We start from the raw sequence: 21,595 nt of genomic DNA, 5'->3' as shown, positions 1-21,595 counted from the left end.
AATTTCAGAGCTGCTCTGCTCTTCGCACCTAAGGGGGCATGGACAAGTTTGACACATGGGCCCAAGTAAACCTACTGAGGTTCAACAAGTCCAAGTGCAGGGTGCTGCCCCTGGGTCAGGACAATCCCAAACATGAGTACAGACTGGGAGAACTCATTGGAGGCAGCCCTGTGGAGGACTTGGGGGTTCTCATGGATGAAAAGCTGGACAGGAGCCAACAGCTTGCAGCCTGCAGCACAGAAGGCCATCCCCATCCTGGGCTGCATCAAAACAGGAGTAGCCAGCAGGTCCAGGGAGGTGATTCTGCCCCTCTCCTCTGCTCTCATGAGATCCTACTGGAGTGTTGCATCCAGCTCTGGGGTCCTCAGCACAAGAAAGGTGTGAAGCTGTTAGAGTGGGTCTAGAGGAGGACCATGAACATGATCAGAGGGCTGGAGCACCCATCCTACAAAGACAGGCTGAGAGAATTGTTCAGCCTGGGGAAAAAAAGGCTCCAGGGAGACCTCACTGCAACCTTTTAGTCCCTAAAAGGGTTTTATTAAAAAAGGAGGAGAGCTACTTCTTACACAGGCAGACAGTGATAGGACAAGGGACACATAAACTAACACAAGCTTAGTTTTAAACTAAAAGAGGAGAGATATAGATCAGATGTTATGAAGAAATTCTTCCCTGTGAGGGTGAAGAAACACCAGCACAGGTTGCCCAGAGAGGCTGTGGACTCCCCATCCCTGGAAGTGTTTAAGGCCAGGTGTGGATCAGGCTTTGAGCAACCTGCTCTAGTGGAAGGTGTCCCTGCCCATGGCAGGATGGGTGGAACTCGATGAGCTTTAAAAAGTCCCTTCCAGCCAAACCATTCTATGATTCCATGATTGCCAATATCCAAAATCTTCACCTCCCCTTAAATATCCTACTGACTTCACTTGTTTTTTGGGGGGAATGGAATTCCCATTCCAATTTGCTGACAAACCTGCAGTACATAGGCCATAGGTATGGTTTTAAATCAAGTGATCCTTACAAAGCTTCCTACAAGTAAAAAGGAAATCATGTTTACAAGATGACTGATCATAAATAAATTTAGACAAAAAGTTAAAACACTGTGTGCATTTACTTTACTGTGCATCTACACAGTGTAAGTAAAGACAGTGTTACTAGAAAGCTCAGAAAAAAAGAAATCATTAATATGTGTAAATAACATTCTGCCTTAACAAAACATCTGGCATCTAAATATTTACAGGCACTCCTATTAAGCATGAACTGTTCAGGATGCAAAAAAGTAATTTAAAAACACTTACTGGCAATCATTATTGTTTTAGAGTTTCCTCCTAGGCTATCTTTTAACAGCCAAGTCAACACAGAGTCCCTGTAAGGCACAAATACTTGTTTCTTCTTTGAAAGAGGATTTGTTGCGTCCTGAGATAAATCAGCTGTGATGTGGAGGTAGAAAAAAACAGCAATTATGTATTTTCATTCATTTTCACAAACAGCATGTGTTAGGCTACTATTTGTGTAAGGAAATAAACAGAAAGGTATTTAATGACTAAAAAAATACCCAAGACAGACAAGCACAAAAATCAGAGACTTACCTAAGGCAGAAATAACGTTTCCCAGAGTAACTAGAGATTTGTTAATATTCCCTCCTTCCTTTAACCTAACCCCTGTGGCACCGGTGGCATCTGCTCTCTCACTTCCAGCAAGATCTACCAAATGAATCTTGCTAACAGTTTCACAAGGCATTTCAGAATCAAATTTAGCCTACAGAAAAAAAATACAAAGAAAAGTATGTTAAGCTATGAAACGCTGGAATTTTACTGAATCCAACTCAGTGGCCTTTTCCATTACATGACTGAATTTAACTTGTTTACAATAGCAGAGCTTCAGAAGACAGGTGTATTAGAGATGCCATAAAAAGGCATTTGAAAACGAATTGCAGCATAACTCCCACATTAATTCTTTAAATTGTAATCTTTGCTACTTCCTAGTCACTTACAGACAAGCAGTGACACTGTGAGTTGGAATTTACATGAGGCACAATGAACATGTGCTGCATTCATTTTATTAAGATTGCAACTTTTATACTATACTTAGCTTTGAACAAGTTATACCGTGGACACATTTACACTCTATTTCTTCCCCACCTCCCAGTACAAGTAAGTTGCAATTGCAACTTTTTGATTTTAACTGTGGCTTCCTCCCAGTTCCTATCTTATTTCATATAAATCAACTCATGTTGTCCTGTTTCAAACCTCCTTTTATTTTTACAGCACAGCAGTAGAACAAAATGTTTTGCTGCCTGCCTCTTGTCCTCTTCTGAAAGTCTGGCAATGAACAGCTCACCATCAGTGAACAGAGGGTGCATGGGAGTGTGTGTCTGTGTTATTGCAGGGAGACATGCAAAGTTCTATCAGGAGAACAAATCACCTCTATACTACCTTCTCTTCATCATGGAGGTTATCCATGGGCTGTCTAAAAAGCCCCCCCAATACAACAATGAAGAACAGGAGTCATTACAAAAGAGGTTTACTACACATAAGCAAAAAGATCACTGCACTCTGAGGAAACATTTCAAATCTCTCCAAGGAGTTTGGTTTTGTTACCTGAGTGAAGTTGATGGTGAAAATGGCATGTGACCTACTACTGACATCATTCATTCCAGTTGCAGCCGTTGTCCTATTTATATTTCCTGCATCCATAAGTTCCTCAACATCAGTATAATTTTGCACCAAATGTTTAGACAAGTCTAAAGAAAAGCAGAGTGTTATAATATGCTCATACAGGCACTTGATTTTCTTTACAAAAAGATTCAAGTTACCTTCAAAATTCAAATTACCTATTGCTTCAATTAGTGTCTACTGTCATACTCATCACTTAAGGAATGAGGCCTCATGTAAGCAATGGACAACTTACACAATTACAGTAAAGAATATGCAATCTTACTAAATTATTTAGTGCAATAACATGAGCATAATCCCACAAGAGACATGAACCTTCCCTGGTAGAGAACAGATCAAGACAATGAGATCCTAATAGGTTCTTTTCATCTAAACATTTAAGATTTATAAACTAAAGTCAACAAACTATTAAAACCAATTGCATCTCTTAACATTATTTAAAAATGTGTTATAAATTTACAGATTAAAAACTGTGTAATAATATTAGATTTGAGAAAGGAAGTAGAGATGCAAAATGAGAGGCTATTCCTTTAAAGCTTTTTACCAAAGGATAGCACTGTATCCATCATCACTTATACTTTAAAATATTAAATTCCCCATGAAAACAGACATTATATTCTAGAATACAGAAAGGTAATAAAATATGCAGTGTAAAACACTGGAAGTGTTTTTACCCTCAACATATGGCCCTTCTTTTGGGTGTTCTCGTATTCGCAAATTATTGGTTTTTGATGACTTCCGTCTGAGAAGGTCTCTCACACGTTCATTATAAATTTCCAGGTAACTGAAAGATTAGAAAACCACTGACTGATTCAAGAGCCTTCAAAAAAGGAAAGGCACGTTAACACTGCATTTGAAAGCAAGATGCTTGGAGAAAGCAAACAGATGCAAAGTTGGCTTAAGATAGTAACGTCTACAAGGTATTGCACCATAAGGAAAAAAGCAAGAGGCAAACAGAAAGAAAGCAGACATTTGCAAGGCAGCCTGAAATAAAGAGTAAAAACAAGGAAGACGCTGACCAGTAGAAATGGCATTTTCACTCTCATTTAAATGAAGCCAAGTGCACAGCCCTTGGATCGAAGTTACAAGTACTATGCATTATGACTGCGACTGCCAGCAAAAATCAATTACAGGGCTGAGGCCAAGCGTAGAAAGTTATTTTTGAAAACCACACACTCTTCTCAGAGATAAAGTGAAACAGGGTGGTTGTAACTGAAACAAGTTTGATAACACGCAAGCTGTTAACATGCCAAGACCTACCTGACTTCGGTTCGAAAGGAGGCCTCGTTCCGCTTTGTTTTTTCATTTATTTTGCTGAATAATCCTTCACAAATTCGAGGTATCAAACCTGCATCACCCTGCAATAGCAACAAGTCTTGTTTCCAAGGCTATACACGCAGGCACAATATATTCCAAAAAATAAAATCCAAGATGACTAGTTGAAAGTTTCAGCATTCAGAAAAAGAGAAAAAAAATCAAAACTTTCCAATAAATACTCTCTTGCCCTTCATTTAACTGCAGTCACCTTGGCACTTTAATCCTTCTGTGTGTGGAATGTATACATCAGCTCCATTTCTTTGCTATTGGGCCATGTTTTGTCCCTCTCATTCAGTTTGAACAATCTTAACTGCTTAAGGCAGAAACTGGCTCCTCAGAGCAACACATGGACTGCTTTATCTCACTAATCTGACTGCTTCTGTCTCAAGTCACTATGGACTTGGCAACAACTGCAGAGAACGGGACAAGAGCCATATATATATGTATCCAAGAGCCATTCTAGTTCAAACCCCCAATCCCCAACTCACAGTCCTTCCTGTCTAGAAAGACGTAGCAGGTCCTCTGGATAAATTAGGAGGCAATAACCAAATTAAACTTACATTCACTGCATCCCAGAAAGCAGCCAAATAAAATTTGGGACTTAACTTCTCATTGTTCAACCCTGCAGTTAAAGTTTTTATGTATGAAGTGCTCAGTTGGTTTAATAAAGCAAACAGAATAAAAAACTATTCCTACTCACAGATCCCTACAGACTACATGGTTTACTAACAAGGCTGCAACTATCTATTACAGGGCCCTTGCCACCTCAGCTAACACAGCAGCAGCAGGATGTCATCTCCTTGGTTAAGCTGGCACTTGAGAACCAAGCTCCATCCCAGTGAGGCTGCTGCTCCACCACAGACATCAAACAAGTGTCAGACTGTGACGTAGCAGCTAGCATCGCTCAGATGCCTAAGACACAGCACGCAGCAATCTTACTGCTCCAGGGAATGCCCTTCCCAGCTAAGAAGCAAGCCACAGCCAGGGTTTTTCCCAGCAGCAGAGAGGAGCAGGAGAGGGCCACACAGCTCTGGTCTCTTCTGACAAGGGGCTGCCTGCTCTCAGCTGTCCCATTCCCAACAAGTCTGATTAGACAGATGATCAGCTACCTGCTGAGCACACCTCCTCCTCTCCATCGCTTCAGGAAGACCACAGGTAACACTCCTTCAGAGCCATGGCTCCCAGGAATGACAGGAGAGGACACATACATGCAGATGAGCTTTGGGCTCAGGGCTCCAGACTCAGAAGCAGCTTACAAAACAGTCTGCCAGATACAATTTGCCTCCAGCCCAAAAATGCCTAAGAGATTTGATGCGATGGACTAATTCTAATTCTACTCACTGCCAAGGCAAGAAATGCTCCTGTGCTTAGAGTCAGGGGCCTTGTAATGAAGTAGGAGGCAAATTAGGACAAGCCCGGCCAAACATCCAACATGAACATAGCCCAGGCACCTAAGAGTTTGCCTGGTGAGATTGCCAACAGGAAAACACAGTGCCAGTGGACTCTCCTGCACCAGACTCTGGCACTGCAAGTGCTCCATGGGTAAAAATTTCTCTTCTACTTGGACCACCACATAAAATCCAATCCTTTTTTGCCCAAGCTCACTTCAGTCTGCTCCCATGCTCGTCCATCGGTCCTTATTCCCCCTGCATTCTCTGTCCCAGCAATCTTCTTCCTGGTACCACCTCTGAGCTCGCCTTCCTCTTTCCTTTGCCCAGATATAAGTCCTAATTCACCCACTCTTATCTCTTGTAATTGCATTTTATCCCTCACTTTTCCAGCTTCTCCCTCCTCATAATCAGAGCCTCTCTCTCCTTCTCACGCCAGGCTCCATTCTTGGAAATAATAACCTATTCTCTCCTCCTATCATACCTAGTTCTTCACCTGACTGCACCTTGGGTTAAAAAAAAAAACTCCTACATTTTGTGGATTGCAGATTAATCAGACATTTCTTGGGACAGTTGCCTCTGGTAACAGAGAAGCAGCCTTTCCCAATATATATCAATTACCAATTTCTACATCCAGTTAAAGTTTCAGGGTCCAATGTCAGAAATTCCCACATACATTTTATTTTTTTTTAATTTAAACACAGGAAAATGAAAAAACCTTTTCTTTAATCTCATGCTTGGAAGCACCTGAATAGTTTTAATTAAAGCTTAAGGAAAAACACATGAAAGATCCATCACAAAGTTTTAGGCAAATCATTAGTGTCTGACATAATTTAGCAACTGCAAAAAGAGGCTTAAAATAGGAAGTTCTAGCTCTAATTGAGTAACTTCAACCATAGCAATATAGTGATGAGAAAATCTGGGAACTGTGTGTTCTTCCTATTATATCAGGAAAATGTAAATCTTATAGAATGTACACTCTTTATTAGAAAATATATTGAAACATTTTCTCCCTTTTCACCCTCTACAGCTCCAGGGCAGGATCAGCTACATCTCTGACTTTTTTTTCTGGGCTACAGAGTTTCTAGTCATGGAAACTGGAAAACCAAAAAAAAAATGGTTCACTCCAGAGCTGAATTTTCTCATTAAAAGCCTTTTTTCCTTCTGCGCTATCTAACCATATTGCAATTTACATGTATTGGTTTTTACCCATCTATCTTGACCATAGGGAACAAATTATTCCCTTCCTTTCTGCAGCAGCTTTTCACATCTTGGAAGACTTTTATTGCCCCATAGTCTTCCCCTCTCTTCTCTGCATATGCAAGTCTGACTTTCCTGATAGATCATATTTTGTAGATCTCTGCTCATTCCAATATCTCTGCTGAAGACTTATTCTAACTGGTCCACATATTTCTTGAAATGACTGCTGCATACGGAACTGCAGAAGAAGTCTTCCGGACCCAAGAACAGCAGATATTGAAAGCAGAATGAGAACAGAATTCAGACTTTTTAAGGAGAAGTAGGGAAAAAAGAATATTTATTTCCAATTCAAGTTTTCTTATAGCACTGTAGTCTCTCTGACAAGGCCATCAATTTTCAAGCATTTAACCTGCCAGCTGAGTATATTTTATACACGCTCTGTACAAAGCCAGATTAAAGTATTTATGTATCATGGCAAGAAGATTAGACCTTTATTATTGAATAGTGTCAAACAAACTTCAGCACCTATTCATTTGCAAAATGTCTTGATGATTACAGTCATTACATATAGTGAGGCAGTCTCATAAAAATGTCACTTTTATAAATTTCTGAAATAGAAATCCACATCTAGGTCATAAGATCTTTTCTGGTTACAAAAGTCTATTCTGCTTACGATATTGAAGTTAAATAGAAAGCTACTTATTTTGTGACAACTGAAAGAAAAAGATTTACAGCTAATTTACTCTCCTAAGCTAGAAGAGGTACAGAGTACCCAATCTTACTACATTTCAGAAGAGTGATCTGCCTATGGAAGAACAAGTAGCAATATTCCCCTTTCCAATTCTGTTAGGAGAAGACACAATGTATTTCTTTTCCTGAGGATTAAAGAATGAAATTTGCAGAGGCTGCTCCGCAAACAGGCTTCATCAGTCAGCCTGTTTAAACGGCTCCACTCCCAGCAGTTCAGTGGGTTCTCTCTATCCTTGGACAGTCATGGAGGCAACTGCAAAAACCACTCCCACCCTTTACTCACAAACTGCCAAACACTCCTATCACACCTTCGTCTTCCAGAGTCTTCACTGGAGTGCTCAACAGGACTTAATCCTTAAAATTAAATTTACTGGATCATCTCATAAGGGTTTGGTGAAACAGACCTTTAGCTCATCCCCAGTTTCTGCTCCTCACCTGACAGCCTTCTCTAAACAGGGTCAAGGGCCTATTTAATCTTCTGACCTTTCAAAAGAGGTCTGAAAAGCACATCTCTTCAGAAAGAGCTGATCATTCACATTCTCAAAATCAGTATATTTTTTTTGTCTCGAGTTGGACACAGAAAATCAGCAGTAACACCTGAAATTTTTGGTTCTGTTACTGAGCAAAAATGATTGGGTTTTGTTCAACATAACACAGCATCACTTAAATATACTTCTTCCAGAGGTAAGTGTCTAACTATAAAAGAAACAGCTTCCAAAACCTCTGATTACTACTATAAGGTATGACACAAGGGGGGGTCAGTAGCATTCAGACAGCAGCAGTATTAATAATTTCATAAAAACATGCCCCTGTAATAATTTCAATTCATTGCTGCAGAATAAAAAAATACACCTGCTCAGCTGATGTGGGGCAAGCAGTGGACATTGTCTACCTGGAATTCTCCAAGGCTTTCAACATGGTTTCCCACAGCCTGCTCCTACAGAAACTGATGTGCTATGGTCTAGGCAAGGGATCTGTGTGGTGGGTGGGAACTGGCTGGCAGGCTGCACCCAGAGGGTGGTGGCAAATAGCTCCTTATCAAACTGGCAACCTCTCATGAGTGGGGACCCCCACAGATCAATACAGGGCCTGACTCTGTTCAATATCTTTGTAAGTAATCTTGATGACCGAATCAAGTATAACCCAGGAAGTCTGACAATGATACCAAACTTAGTGTGGATGTTTACACTTCGGAACAAAGAGCCACCCTGTAGGAAGACCTGGATATGCTGGAAGAGTGGGCTAACAAGAACGCCATAAAGTTCAACAGAGACAAATGTAAGGTCTTGCACCTGGGAAAACATAATCCAGGAATGCAGCACAGGCTGGAATCAACCCAGCTGGGAAGCAGCTCTGTGGAAAGGAACCTGGGGCCACCAAGGTCAATATGAATGAACAGTGTGGCAAGGAAGACCAACAGAATCATAGAATCATAGAATTTAAGGGTTGGAATGGACCTTACGGATCATCTAGTCCCAACCCCCTGCCATGGGCAGGGACAACGCCTCACTAGATCAGGTCGCTCAAGACCACATCCAGTCTGGCTTTGAACCCTTGCCAGGGTTGGGGCAGCCACCACGTCCTTGGGCAACCTGTTCCAGTGTCTCACCAGGATATGGATTGCACGAACAAGAGCATTGCAACAACAAGGGCTGAGATAAAGAAGTCACTATTCCACTCTAAGCATTTGTCAGGCCACACCTGGAGTACCGCGTCCAGCTTTTGTCCCTGTTATAGAAAAAAAAGGATGTGGGCAGGCTGGAGAGGGTCCAGAGAATGGCCAGAAGGATGACCTCAAAGGACTGGGAAGCTGCCATGTGACGAAAGGCTCAGAGAACTGTCTTTGTTCAGGCTTGAGAAAAAAAAAAAGGCTTAGGGGTATTTAAAGAGTGGCTACAAAGAAGATGGAGCCACATGCAAAAGATGAGGGGTAATGGGTACAAATTACTCCTGGGGAGATTGTGATTAGACACAAGTGGAAAATTTTCCTCAACGAAAACCATCAGCCATTGGAATAATCTCCTCAGGGAAGTGGTGGATTCCCCAGCAATGGACATTTGTAAGATCTGGCTGGACAGGGTGCTGGGCCATCTTGTTTAGACTGTGCTTCTGCCAAGAAAGGTTGGATCCAATGACTCTTGAGGACCCTTCTGATGGTATTCTATAATTCTATGAAAACACAACATACCGCATTTCCCATCATGGTGTAGGACTTCCCAGATCCAGTCTGTCCATATGCAAAAACACAAGCATTATAACCTTCAAAAGCAGATTTAAGCACATCTGTACCAAGATTTTTGAAAACCTAAAAATAAAAAAATAAGGTTTTTAAGTCAACAGAAGCTTGGCGAAAAAAATTGCCACCAGCACAGCAAATGTTAAGCAATAAACTACAGCAATATAGTGGTTAAACACAATGATATTTACTAGAGGGGAAAAAATTAATACTTCAAATAAAATACTAAATCTTACTACCATATTTAATTTACAGCACTGCAAGGGTATGTTTTTCTTTCTGTTTCTGTCAGAGATCCACTTGACATGTCTGACAACAAAAAATGCTCCCTTCTTTTCTAGATCTCTGATTTCTTTCAGCAATCTCAACTACTTCATTCACTTTTCCTCATTGTTAGCATCTACTCACTTTCTGTATCTCTGCCAGCTCTTCATGTTCTGCAAATGTCCAGTCCCTCCTCAAAAGGAAAGTTTTCAGTGATCCTGTCAGTTTCTTGGTATGTCTTTTTGGAGGGTTTTGGTTGGTTGGTTTTGGTGTTTTGCTTTAGTCACATGTAAGAACATGACTCAATTTTCTCTGCATTTCCTCCTGAACTGGGTTTTACATACCAATACTTTTTAGGTTGGCAAACACAAGCATTTGTTTTCTGTACAGTAAGTGACCTTCTTTCATTAGCTAACCCTTCCTCTTTTGCCCTCAACATGTAAAAGCCAGTAACAATCCCTCTTTCACATCCCATAATATGGGACTCTGTTCTCACCAATAAATTCAGCTCTCACCAGATGCCTTCACCACCCTCCTCTGCAATACCGGCTCCAGTACCACTCACAGATTCCTGACATTTCATTATCATTATCCCTCATTTCAATCCATACCCCTCCTTGGGCCACTAGGCAAGGAGTAACACTTGGTGCAGCATTTCTCTCAAAATATAAATCTGTGTCTCCCCAACCAGACGTGATTTTCAAAAGTTTTACAGATGCTTCACACAGTTTGGCTACTCATCCACAGCATATGTGGTTTAAACTACCCAAGGAGTACACACCATTATTAATAGTAAATGGCACACACACATTATAATCATGTTGCTTCTCCCTGGAAGGAGTGCCAGGTAATTTCTTGAATCACTAATCCTCAGTTGCAAACATGCCTTTGGAATGCTTCGCCTGACCTTCCCTTGAGCAAAGGAGTTACAATCCTGTAATTGGTTATATGTCTCAAACAGGAAAAGTATAAAGATGAGCCAAACTCCCTTATTCTTTCCCCTCTTTTTCTCTATGTCCAAGTTTTCACCTCACCATATCGACCAAGTCTTTATGCACTACTGTTCTAACTAAATTTTCCCTCTTAAAAATTTGTGTACACCTTGCAAAGTGATTTGAGGTAGCACATAGGACAGTTGCAGTCAGCATTGTCCAAATACAAGTTAGAAGAAAAGACATGGTTAGGATGGGACACTGGTTTGTCACAGAAGGGCAGTAAACATCAAAATTCTCTTTGTTTCTCTGCCAGGAATGCAAACTAAGTAACTTCATGGTAAATTGCCACTCCTACTCTAATTTTTGAATACTAAAGCATAATTTGCATCTACAAGGCATATTAATGAGGCATACAGTATTAGACAAACTTCTACTTGTTATTTTTCTCCCTTTCAAATGGAAAAACACAACAATCATGAACAAAGGGCACTAGGCAACGGCATTACCAACAATCAAGATCAATTTTATTCCATGGCAAGACAAATGTGAATGAAAGATGCACTTCTATGCCACTGGTGCAGCAAACTGGAAATTCTGCAGCAACTTGATAAGAGCTTAACTACAAAGTCTTTCGATTAAATATGAAATTAATAACACAAGCAAAACAATAGCTTGTGCAGCATTTGCTTAGAAATTGCACTCCTATGGTTTAAACACTCCTTTTGTTTTCAATGTGCTGCACACACTGCAATTAAAGCAACACTTGAACAGTATTCTTGTGGCTGAGCAAGAGAAGTTCATACTCTTGCCAGTAAGGATGAAGGAGGCAGTCCAGGGTTGTGGAACACTCTGTAACAGCAAGATACTGAACATAGATATCTAAGCCATGTTTAGGATTTATTGTTAGCATCCTATCAGTACAAATCATAAAGCTCACAGCTTTAAAATAGTCATTGCTCAAGGCTGCTGGAGCCATCACTATATGGGCATTTTCATTTATTTTTTTCTCTACAGACTCCTGACATGGGCAAGTTATACTGACCCACTCTGAGAGGCAAAATGGCACCAATAAGGAAAAAACCGTGAAAAGAGAAAATTTATCACTTACATGTGGAAATTGAACATCAGCGCAGGATTTAACTTGGATATCTATTTGAACACATCCCATTTTCCTTTGTGGATGGCTGTTTCAACAAGAATTAACTTCATTGTTTCACAGCATATTCAGATTCTGGAAATAACCTCCAGTGTAACAGCAAGAGCCTAACCACACAGTGACTCTCTTCTGTGGTTCTTCTAACAAGGCCTTGTCTAACTAACACAACTTCCCAGAAGTATCAAAAGGCAGGTAAAGAAACAGCTGCCTAAAGGATCCAAGAACTAAATATCCATAAACCTAAGCCACAATTGGTGCTTAAGAAGAATTTCTGGCACTACTTTCATAGCACATTTTGCAGACTTTTCCAAATATGCACTGATACAGCATTAATACTGTTCTATGGAGATGTATTCATCTATATCATAAAGAGCTGAGAATATGTTGATCAGCCAGCACCAAGAATTACAGGCATTTTCATGACACTAAGCAATATTAAACAGAGATCCTAATCAATTTCCATAAGCAAACTTAAGGCAAGTATTTGTTGTGTTTGCAAACCCATGACCAAAATCTTAAGTTTCAATTAGAATCAGAGCAGAAAAATACATGGTCAAAGCCACATGCTCAATTTAAAGCATTTGCTAAAGTTCTAGCAAAGCCATATGGCCTCAAATGGGTGCTTAAAAACACCCACTAGAAACTCAGGTTCAAATCACTGCACACAAGTACACTGCTACTTCCATTTGCCACAGTGCTGAAGAAATCAGGGTATTTCTACACCAGTGCCCAAATAAACGTGTACTTCTGGGTATTTCAGAAAATACAGCAAAAACTGTGCTACTTAGAAGAACATCATGAAGAAATAACAATCCAGAATGTTTATTAATATACATGATCAAATGTTTGGATGAAACTAACTAATAACTCAGTGAAATAAAAAAAAAGCATTCAGAAAATATGAGGAACTATCACTCACATGGATGGTTAAAAAAGAAATTTCAAGTATAAATTCCCTATCAATTCTAGTAATTATATATAATGGCAAAGCTTGCCCTTTCCATAAATATTTTAAATTGGCTCCAACTTACTATTTCTCATGACTATTTTTAATTGTGAGGTCTTTTAGGGTTAGCAATACCATCCTTGATTTCGAGAGTTCCAGAATAAATAAGGTACATACCAAAAAGGTCTGTACCCAACTGGCTTACAGGACATACAGAAAACTCTCACATTATTTTAAGGGTAAAGAAATACTCTTACTTGAAGTTACAGCATCAAAACAAAACCAGAAGACAGCAATCACAATTCACTTCACAAATTTATTGAGGAATGTGAAATAGCAGAAAGGTTCAACGTTCACACGAAATGAAGGTTCATCTGCTCATCTGGATAATGCCTATAGCTCCAAGTTTGATTTTCTGTTCTGAGTGTGCAGGAAGACAAACAGTTTTGTCCTTTCCCAAGCTGAATACTCAAGAGAGAAGAAAAAAGAATCTTCCTCACTGTGTACCAAGACTTTTGGACAAAAAAACCAAACACTTTGACCAGATAAGAATGTTTCTGTCTAAGTGAATTAAAGATATATGCTTGATTCTTCAAAGTGATTATTTTTTCTAAAGTGCTTTTCAAAACCAAATGCAGCGCTCAGAGATGTTTTCTAACTTGACCTTACAAGACAAATCAGACAAGAGAAGCAGAAAGAAGGCATTTAGCCTGCTATATTATAAAACACAGCACTTACATTGTTAGATAGGTTAAAAAAGCAAAACAGAAAAGGAAGCAAAATTCAAACTCTCAGGTACCAAGGGAATTTCTGAATTACACAAGAAGCACTTTCAATGAAAGGAAGCTTCTTGGAATGCTTTCAAGCCAAAGAAAAGGCAAAGGAAAGAGATAAATTATTAACATTCAGAAATCCTACCATTTCTTGACAAACAAAGCTGGGGCTTTTACTGTCTGCTGAGAAATAGGAAAAATCATAGGTAAATGTCTTTGTTCTTTCCCGTCCTGTGTCTCCAGTAGCACCCTCTGGTACCTATTAAAAAAAAAAAAAAAGAGCTGGTACAAGACATCATGATGAAGTAATTAAAACTGCTTGACAGTAAATAATCAGAATGCAAACTTGACATAAGGCTATACACATTTAGAAATTTATGACAGGCTAGACTATTACTCCAACAACATTGACAAAGTTAACAACAGATATGCTGTGTCTCCAGTAGCACCCTCTGGTACCTATTAAAAAAAAAAAAAAAGAGCTGGTACAAGACATCATGATGAAGTAATTAAAACTGCTTGACAGTAAATAATCAGAATGCAAACTTGACATAAGGCTATACACATTTAGAAATTTATGACAGGCTAGACTATTACTCCAACAACATTGACAAAGTTAACAACAGATATGCCTTCAACAAGGAACATCACAAATTTTTTTTTGAATTATTTAGGGTTTAGTTTATTGCTCCTAACACCACAGTAGATTTTTGTCACAATACTTATGTTCAGTTACATCAGACCTGTATATGACATTACTATAATCAGGGCTTATCTGACACATATAATTTATAGGAGCCAGAGAGGCCTTTTCACTGGTAACAGCACTTCAACGTAGAGTCATAGTTAAAATGGTGTTACATACCTGCTGCTTAAGGCTATCATCATGCTCAAGACATGGCAGCTGGCACTATACTTCAGCAATATTCACTGTGATCCAAATCAGTCTGAACAAACTATACACTGCAACTCCTACACATGGAAATTCCTTTTCATGTATTTGTCATTAGAAACTGCCTTGCAAAAACCTATTTGCTGTGCATGACTTCTCTTGCTGAGAGAAAAGCTAAAATATACCATAAAATGTTATAGTAAGTGATGGGTACTTCGACTTCGTTTTCATGGGAATTCCAGAAGACTTCTATAGATGAAGCAGAGGTTTAATAGCTACCAGGCACATACCTCTCTTCTATTGCTGGCTTTCATCTTCCACCTACATAACCAGAGTAATAAACCTTTGAAAAACCGATGAGATACAGGCTACAGAATGGTTTTCAGAAAACCACAGTGCTGCAAGTTAACAGTGTAACCTGTTTCCCCAAAAGATTACTTAAACACTGTATTTTAAAAACTAAGAGCTGCTCTACACAGGGAAGTGAGCACCTCTGTTTTGTCCAGTCATATTTTGGCAGCCATTCAGTTAGAATAGCTTTTAAATTGTCTTTGCTCACCTTTAAGTTTGTGATTGTCGTTTTGTTTTTTTCCATTGAAATAATAAACTTTGCATTAAGGTCTTTCTCCCTGAAAAAAAGCAAAAACAAGAGATACTTGAGTATATTAAATAAAACATACCACAGTCATATTTCCATCCATCAGGTTTCTTGCCATAGTCAATTATCAAGTGAAATCATTTTTATTTCATTGTTTAATTGCTGTGACCAATATTTATTTCTTCCTATGGGATATATTTGAAGTACTAGGGCTCACCTCCAAATCCCTTCATCTACAAACTGCAGAAGCTTGGGGCAATCTGTGTCTGAGTCGACTTGCAGAGCTGAATTTACATGGCCTGTTGCTAATTTGAAGTACCCTGATCCAAAGCTCAGCGAAGTCAATTATGTGGCTCTAAGGAAGGGTGAAACAGGACATTCCAAGATAAATCCCAGCTTCTCACCACCACCTCAGTAGCAGCAGTTGCCACTTACCCATATAGTCCAGGTTAACAGGAACTAAATGTTTAAATCACAAACTCCTTGTATTTTAAAACTCTTAGAAATGAGGTACCAAACATATTTTTTGAGCTGTGATACATCATGGCACTCCCTACCAAGGGAGTGTTACACAGGTTTGTTGCTTCCCAGAACAAAAGGATTGCAGTTTTGCAGCAGTCTTTTCATGCATTCATATCTATTTCACATCAGTTGTTTCTGACTATGTTCAAAACTATAACATAGAAAATCATGAGCTTAGCATATAAAGCCAGCATGTATCAACCTGCTTGCTAAGACAGGATTTTGTTATAGTTAGTCATAAGAGCAACACAGGCTACTCCTGTATGACAACCATGAGCACCCAACACCTTCCGTATGAATAACAACATGCACATGAGAAAAAAAAGAGCCAGAAGGCAGACACACCCCACATGAACCCTTGCTCCCCAAATGCTAACAGACACACCTGTTCCAAAACCACCTGCTAAGTCATCTGCCAAACTGGTGTGCCTGACTGGTGCAGAGGAGAGCAGAGGCCTTTAGAGCAATCAAGTGCTGCTTTACCATATCACACCGTATCTATCTCAGTGACTACTGGATATTCCCTTGCACCAGCCCAAAATGCAAAGGAAAAACCTCTTCCTGATAACAGGAGACGTAGGTTCAGGATCTTAGTGTGACAGTTTCTTCCCCATGGTGCACTGGATCACCCAACTCTGTGTTCCTCCAACTGACTCTGCAGCTACCCTCTCTTCATACTCAGTTTTGCAGCAGAAATACTAAAGAAAAGCAAACCTCATTTAAAAAAAACTAGATTAATGAATAAAGATTAGGCAAATAAAAGTGCTTAATTAAATATCAACACATTAAGTTATTTTCTAAGCTAATAAAAGATATAATTGTAATAATTACAGCATTCATTACACAACTGAATTTAGATGTACCATGAAAAATGTTAGAGGCATGCCTTAAAATTACTAGATCTACACTGAAGAGACTGAAATACCAAAATACTGATAATAAACAGGGAAATGAAGAAGTTTCCAATGGTATTCTTTTTGAAGGAAATAGACTTTGGCATTGCAGTAATGCAGCCTGTGGATGGCTATCATTCATCCTGCTTCCTCTATGTCTGTAGCTATTTGCTCAGCAAAGGTGTACTAAGTGATCTAGCCCAATTAAACAGTCAATGCTAGTATGAAAATCTACTTCAAATATATACTCCAACCTTCTTCCTCTAGGAAGTTTGTAAGGACTCTAGGCAGGAAGAAGTTTGGGCCAGAATTACAGCTTTTTTCTCTTGATTTCTTCATGCTTGAAGTGTGCAAGGGGAAATAATAATGATTTCTTTTCCAGACCTATCCAACCCTCCACATTACTCTCCTACAGCTATTCATAATGGAAGACTGATACAAAATGCTTAAAGTCTAACACCCATATATATGAACTATAAAAAATTCTGCAACACCTACAGCAATTAATATTTTTATAACACTGATAATATTACTAAACATTATCAAGAATGAGGATTTCAAAGTTGAAAAAAGGCCTTGTAAAGCACTGGCCAATAATTCAATTAATGAATAGAATTTTGCATTTTTGTAGAAGGGACAACCTAGAACAGGAATACTATGATCCAAAGTGATAAGCCAACCTGAGAAAAGTGAAAAAAAATAATAGGAAACAAATGCTAAAGCTTCATTTTAATATGCAACAGCTGAGTATAATTTATAGTACACATAAAGCATCTGAGAGCATCCCATAAAAAACAATTGCTTGCATGATGCCAGTTATTTCCAGGCACTCATTTAATGCAGCACGGCAGGGAGTGAGTCCCATTCAAGAAGTTTTGATTGCAAGTTCCACCTTAATTAAAGGCTCAGGCTGTAAACATCTGTATTGCAGCACTGGGTATCCTTCATGGCTAGGAGAACCCTACTGCAAGCAGCTGCTCCTCCACCATCCTTAGGAACCACTAGCCCTACCTCACCTAGAGACAAGCTCCAGCCACAAACCAAACACTCTACTCCTGCAAATTCCAGCCCCCATGAGAAAGCAGCATAAAAGGTCTTGCTGCCAAAACTGGCTCACAATTAATGCTTTGATGACTTAGGAGAGCCTGCTTGCTCCAGAGCCCAATCTGCTCCCACAACAGCACTGAGGGCCAGCCTCCAGGCTCTTCTCACTGCTGTTTCATACACCATGTAGAGTTCCAGGATCACAAGGGAAGCAAACTCGTAACCCATGATCCGATGGCCCTTAACCAAATGACAAAGTGATCATGGGGCAAGTTTCTTGGCACAGACACCAGGAAATAAATCAGGCCAGTGCTGTTATTAATCCGCTACTATTGCTCAATTCAGCTAATCATCCAGAAAGTAACTGCAAGGGGAAGATGAGAAAGAGGGAAAACTATTTCAGATAATACTGACACTTAATTTTAATATAACATAATGTCACTACTAGTACCAAGATAAGCTTAAAAGAACTAGTATCCTTGTCTTGTAATGGGATAACTTGAAAAATGCTTTATTTGAGCAACGTTTTAATAATTTCTCTTCATGCCAAGGGCCATGTGGGTTATGCAGAACTGCCCCAAGCTGTATCAGTTGTATATATGTATATATAGCTATATATAAAGCTGTAGATATATAGATATAGATATATCAAAACACAGCAGCTCCATGGAAAAAGTTCCAACACAGACATCTCTGTGTTAAGTTTCTTTCTCTCTCTCCCTTATACTCCCTGCTTACCTTGAGGGCAAAGACTAGAGCAGTTTTTGGATCTCCATGGGCATCTAGCTGAAATCATACTACAAACAGCAAAGTATTAGCAGTATCTCCAGATTTCAAGGGAACCTTTAATGACCTCTGTTCATTCAGTCATTTACCCACCCCAAGACTGTTTGAAGATCCTCCCACAGAGAAAAGGGAGAAGAGCATGGAAAAGCACTGTGACCTCAAATAGAAATCAACAAGAGAAGCTTCACAAACAGCCCCATTACTGACAGGCAGAATCTGTTTGATCTTTTTCCAAGTTCATCTTTAAGCTCCTTTCTTTGAGGTCATTCAATGGAAAGTTCAGTTATGTTACAGTGTTTTTTAATTAATCCATTCTGTATTATTCAGATAGTAGAGCGTTTATTACAGCCTACTCCATGTAAATTCATGATACTATGATTTCCATTAAACTGATATGACAGGAATCAGTTGTGATTACCTGTCAGACATGACTCTGAGAATAGAACAGAAAGAATGACATGGATTTCATCTGGGGGGTGGGAGAGGAAAACCAAAAATGACAGGACAGAAAGTCCCAGTTTTCCCAGTGTTTCAAATAATCACTTCAGCAAACCTCTAAAACTACACAGTCAAGGACACAAGCACTACCTGAACTGCCTGCAGAGTACCCTCTGTGTCAAAATAGGAGGGTCTGCAAACTATACTCTTGGAAATTCACTTAACTTTGGACACTTAATGGAATATCTATTGGAAGAGGATCATACTGAAGAGCAGATGTGTGATTTTGTTTTTCAGCTACTCAAAAACATCATCCGAGAATTCATAAAAGCAACTCAAGCTCAATGGCTTTTCTTTTCAGCAAAGTGCCTGCTACTTCTTAAGTTGACATTTTAGGCACAATGTTAGATGTTTTCTGTCCCATCACTCTGCTTGTTCACTATCCAGTTGCATGGGGTCACAAAGTGAACGCACGGCAGTTGCTTAATGAACAGGAGAATTCAAGGTAAATTTAACTGAAAACCAGCACAAAGTGTGTCACAGAAAGAACCTTGCATTTTCTGGTAGCTTGATAACATACTAACTGTACATTTGCCCTGATGTTCCATCAAATTACACAGACAAAGAGCACTTTCCTTTGTCTGAGCAACTCTTATGCGGGAAACATCAATACAACTGTATGCTTTAAAAAGTCAAACAAAAAAACAAGAAAATCTTTGTTACTTTCTGTAACTACAGCAAAGTAAAGTTGTTGCAATCCAAAGTATCACACAATTTCTCTTTCCTATGCAGAGGCTTTTCTTTAGTTTTTGGTGTGGTTTTTCATTTTGTTTGTTTGCTTTTAAACTTCTTCGATGCTTATCAAATCATTTGTAGAAAGTACATTTTTTACAAATGTGATTCCATATCTAGGTGCAGTTTAAAACATAAATCTGGAGGTCGGTAAATAAAATATATTCATCACCCTCTGAGTTAGAGTAATTTTTTCCATAAACATCAATAATAAGTAGTTTCAATGTAATGTTGGCTGAGACATAAAACCAGAACAAGTCAAGCCATCTGATTTAATCACAAGTTTCAGTGAATCCACTGTGGCTTGGTTTACCAGTCCTACATGATTACACTGTATAAAAATCACAGTTGTCTCCACAGCAGGGCAATAGCACAGCATATCCTGAGCTCAAAGCGACCCCGCGGTATTGACTGACATGCCTACAAGCCCATAATTAAATGGCTGAAGCCATGTTTACACTAGTAGAGTGTAAAAGTTAACAGTGACACACTGTACACCAAGCAGCACAACTGCAATCAGATGTCCTTCAGAGTTGATCTGAGGGGAGCTCTAGGTGGATTCGGTGACAGCTGATAAGGGTCACAGCCTCGCCCTCATTCAGGACTCTGACAGCAGTCTGTTTTCTCTGAACAGCACATCTTCATTATCTTTGAGACCTCTACTGAGCTGTCAAATCCATCTGACACTGGACAACAGACTCAAAAGCTCTGGGTGTGCCAGTTCTCAAGATTCACCTTACCAAGACAGACAAGAAAACAGCACAAAAACCTCCTGGAGACTCAGCTTTCTATGGGTCAGATTGTGTTTGTGTCTCAGTAGGAGACACAAACTGTACACCTATTAGGTACTTTAAAAGAGAACTTTGTTGTAAAGCACATTTTGTGTGGGCATAAGGTTTTCTGTGATCAATGTAATCTTAATTTGCTAGACTAGATTTATTATGATAATCATGTTCCCTTCTGTGATGCCAGTTTAAAAAATAACATTAGTAAATTCTGCAAATAATTAAAAGAGAAAGCTCTGCTACTCCCAGAACTTTCTTCATATTGCAGCTGAAACCAGAACAATAAATCCAGTGACAGAGAATGCAGACACAGGGGAAATCTTGTACATCTCGTGAAACAGAAATAATCCCTAAGTTTATATACTAGTACACACATATCCGTTCTTGTATGAAGGACATCCTAGATTAAATGCCTTTAGCCATAAGAATAAATTTTCCAACAACACTGGAAGGCAGCAGTTTAATCTACAGCAGCAAGGCTCTCCTGGAAAATGAACGTACAGGTGTCCTTGTGCTGTCTTCTGCTGAATGATATCCTGCTTTTTGGGGAAAACTATGCACACTTGGGGTAACACATACAGATTGGTCATTACATTACATCATGTACCTGATCTGCTTTTTAAATTTGTATTTTTTCATATTACAGGTAGCTTTACCTCCCAACAAATCAGATCAGATCTGGTGGGTAGACACAAACAAATTTTTACAGCAACGGCTAACTAAAAGTTACTGTATCCACACATGCTATGGTCAATGATCTCCTAATAAACTGGAGAAGCTTTAATCTTCAATTAGCAGACTACCTCCACAGCCACTTTTCTGCTTTGCCTGCATATTGATCAGGCTCCACAATGATCTTACCAGCAGGAACTAGTCCTGCATAGCTGAAGTTTAAGATAGCCATGTGTGAACCCCCTTCTTACACTTGTCTGATGTCAGTCTTTAAGAAAACGTAGCAAATGCCCATCTTTGACAGAAACAACAAAAAATATAACCTCAGACACAAACAGGATGATATGAATGACATCCTGGAATTTTGTTGTAACTCTTATAACACTATGAAGTTTATCTAGGACTCCTGGACTTCAATCCATATGATATTTTGCTTTTAATATTTTGTTTCTTCCAATTTGTTCTTTTATCCCTGCTATCCCAAGTTATACAGTATTGACTTAACCTCTTGTGTACAGCAAAGCACGATTCAAAGAAAT

General features: G+C 39.2%; 1 protein-coding gene across 1 annotated transcript in view; it reads right to left on the bottom strand.

Annotated features, from left to right (window-relative positions):
- KIF16B (kinesin family member 16B) overlaps positions 1-17,811 on the bottom strand; it is a 121,977-nt gene extending 104,166 nt beyond the window's left edge. The window contains exons 1-9 of the mRNA XM_009080250.1: positions 17,765-17,811; positions 15,086-15,155; positions 13,780-13,893; positions 9,513-9,629; positions 3,930-4,027; positions 3,344-3,453; positions 2,595-2,737; positions 1,584-1,752; positions 1,293-1,424 (exon numbers count right to left, since the gene is read on the bottom strand). Of these exons, the coding sequence (XP_009078498.1) occupies positions 1,293-1,424; positions 1,584-1,752; positions 2,595-2,737; positions 3,344-3,453; positions 3,930-4,027; positions 9,513-9,629; positions 13,780-13,893; positions 15,086-15,155; positions 17,765-17,811 (1,000 nt within the window). The remainder of the gene's footprint in view (positions 1-1,292; positions 1,425-1,583; positions 1,753-2,594; positions 2,738-3,343; positions 3,454-3,929; positions 4,028-9,512; positions 9,630-13,779; positions 13,894-15,085; positions 15,156-17,764) is intronic.
- Between the last annotated feature and the right edge of the window lie 3,784 nt (positions 17,812-21,595).

This window comes from Acanthisitta chloris, unplaced genomic scaffold (assembly GCF_000695815.1).
Source record: "Acanthisitta chloris isolate BGI_N310 unplaced genomic scaffold, ASM69581v1 scaffold1340, whole genome shotgun sequence".
NCBI classification, from domain to species: domain Eukaryota; kingdom Metazoa; phylum Chordata; class Aves; order Passeriformes; family Acanthisittidae; genus Acanthisitta; species Acanthisitta chloris.
This window is presented reverse-complemented; position numbering and strand designations above follow the sequence as displayed.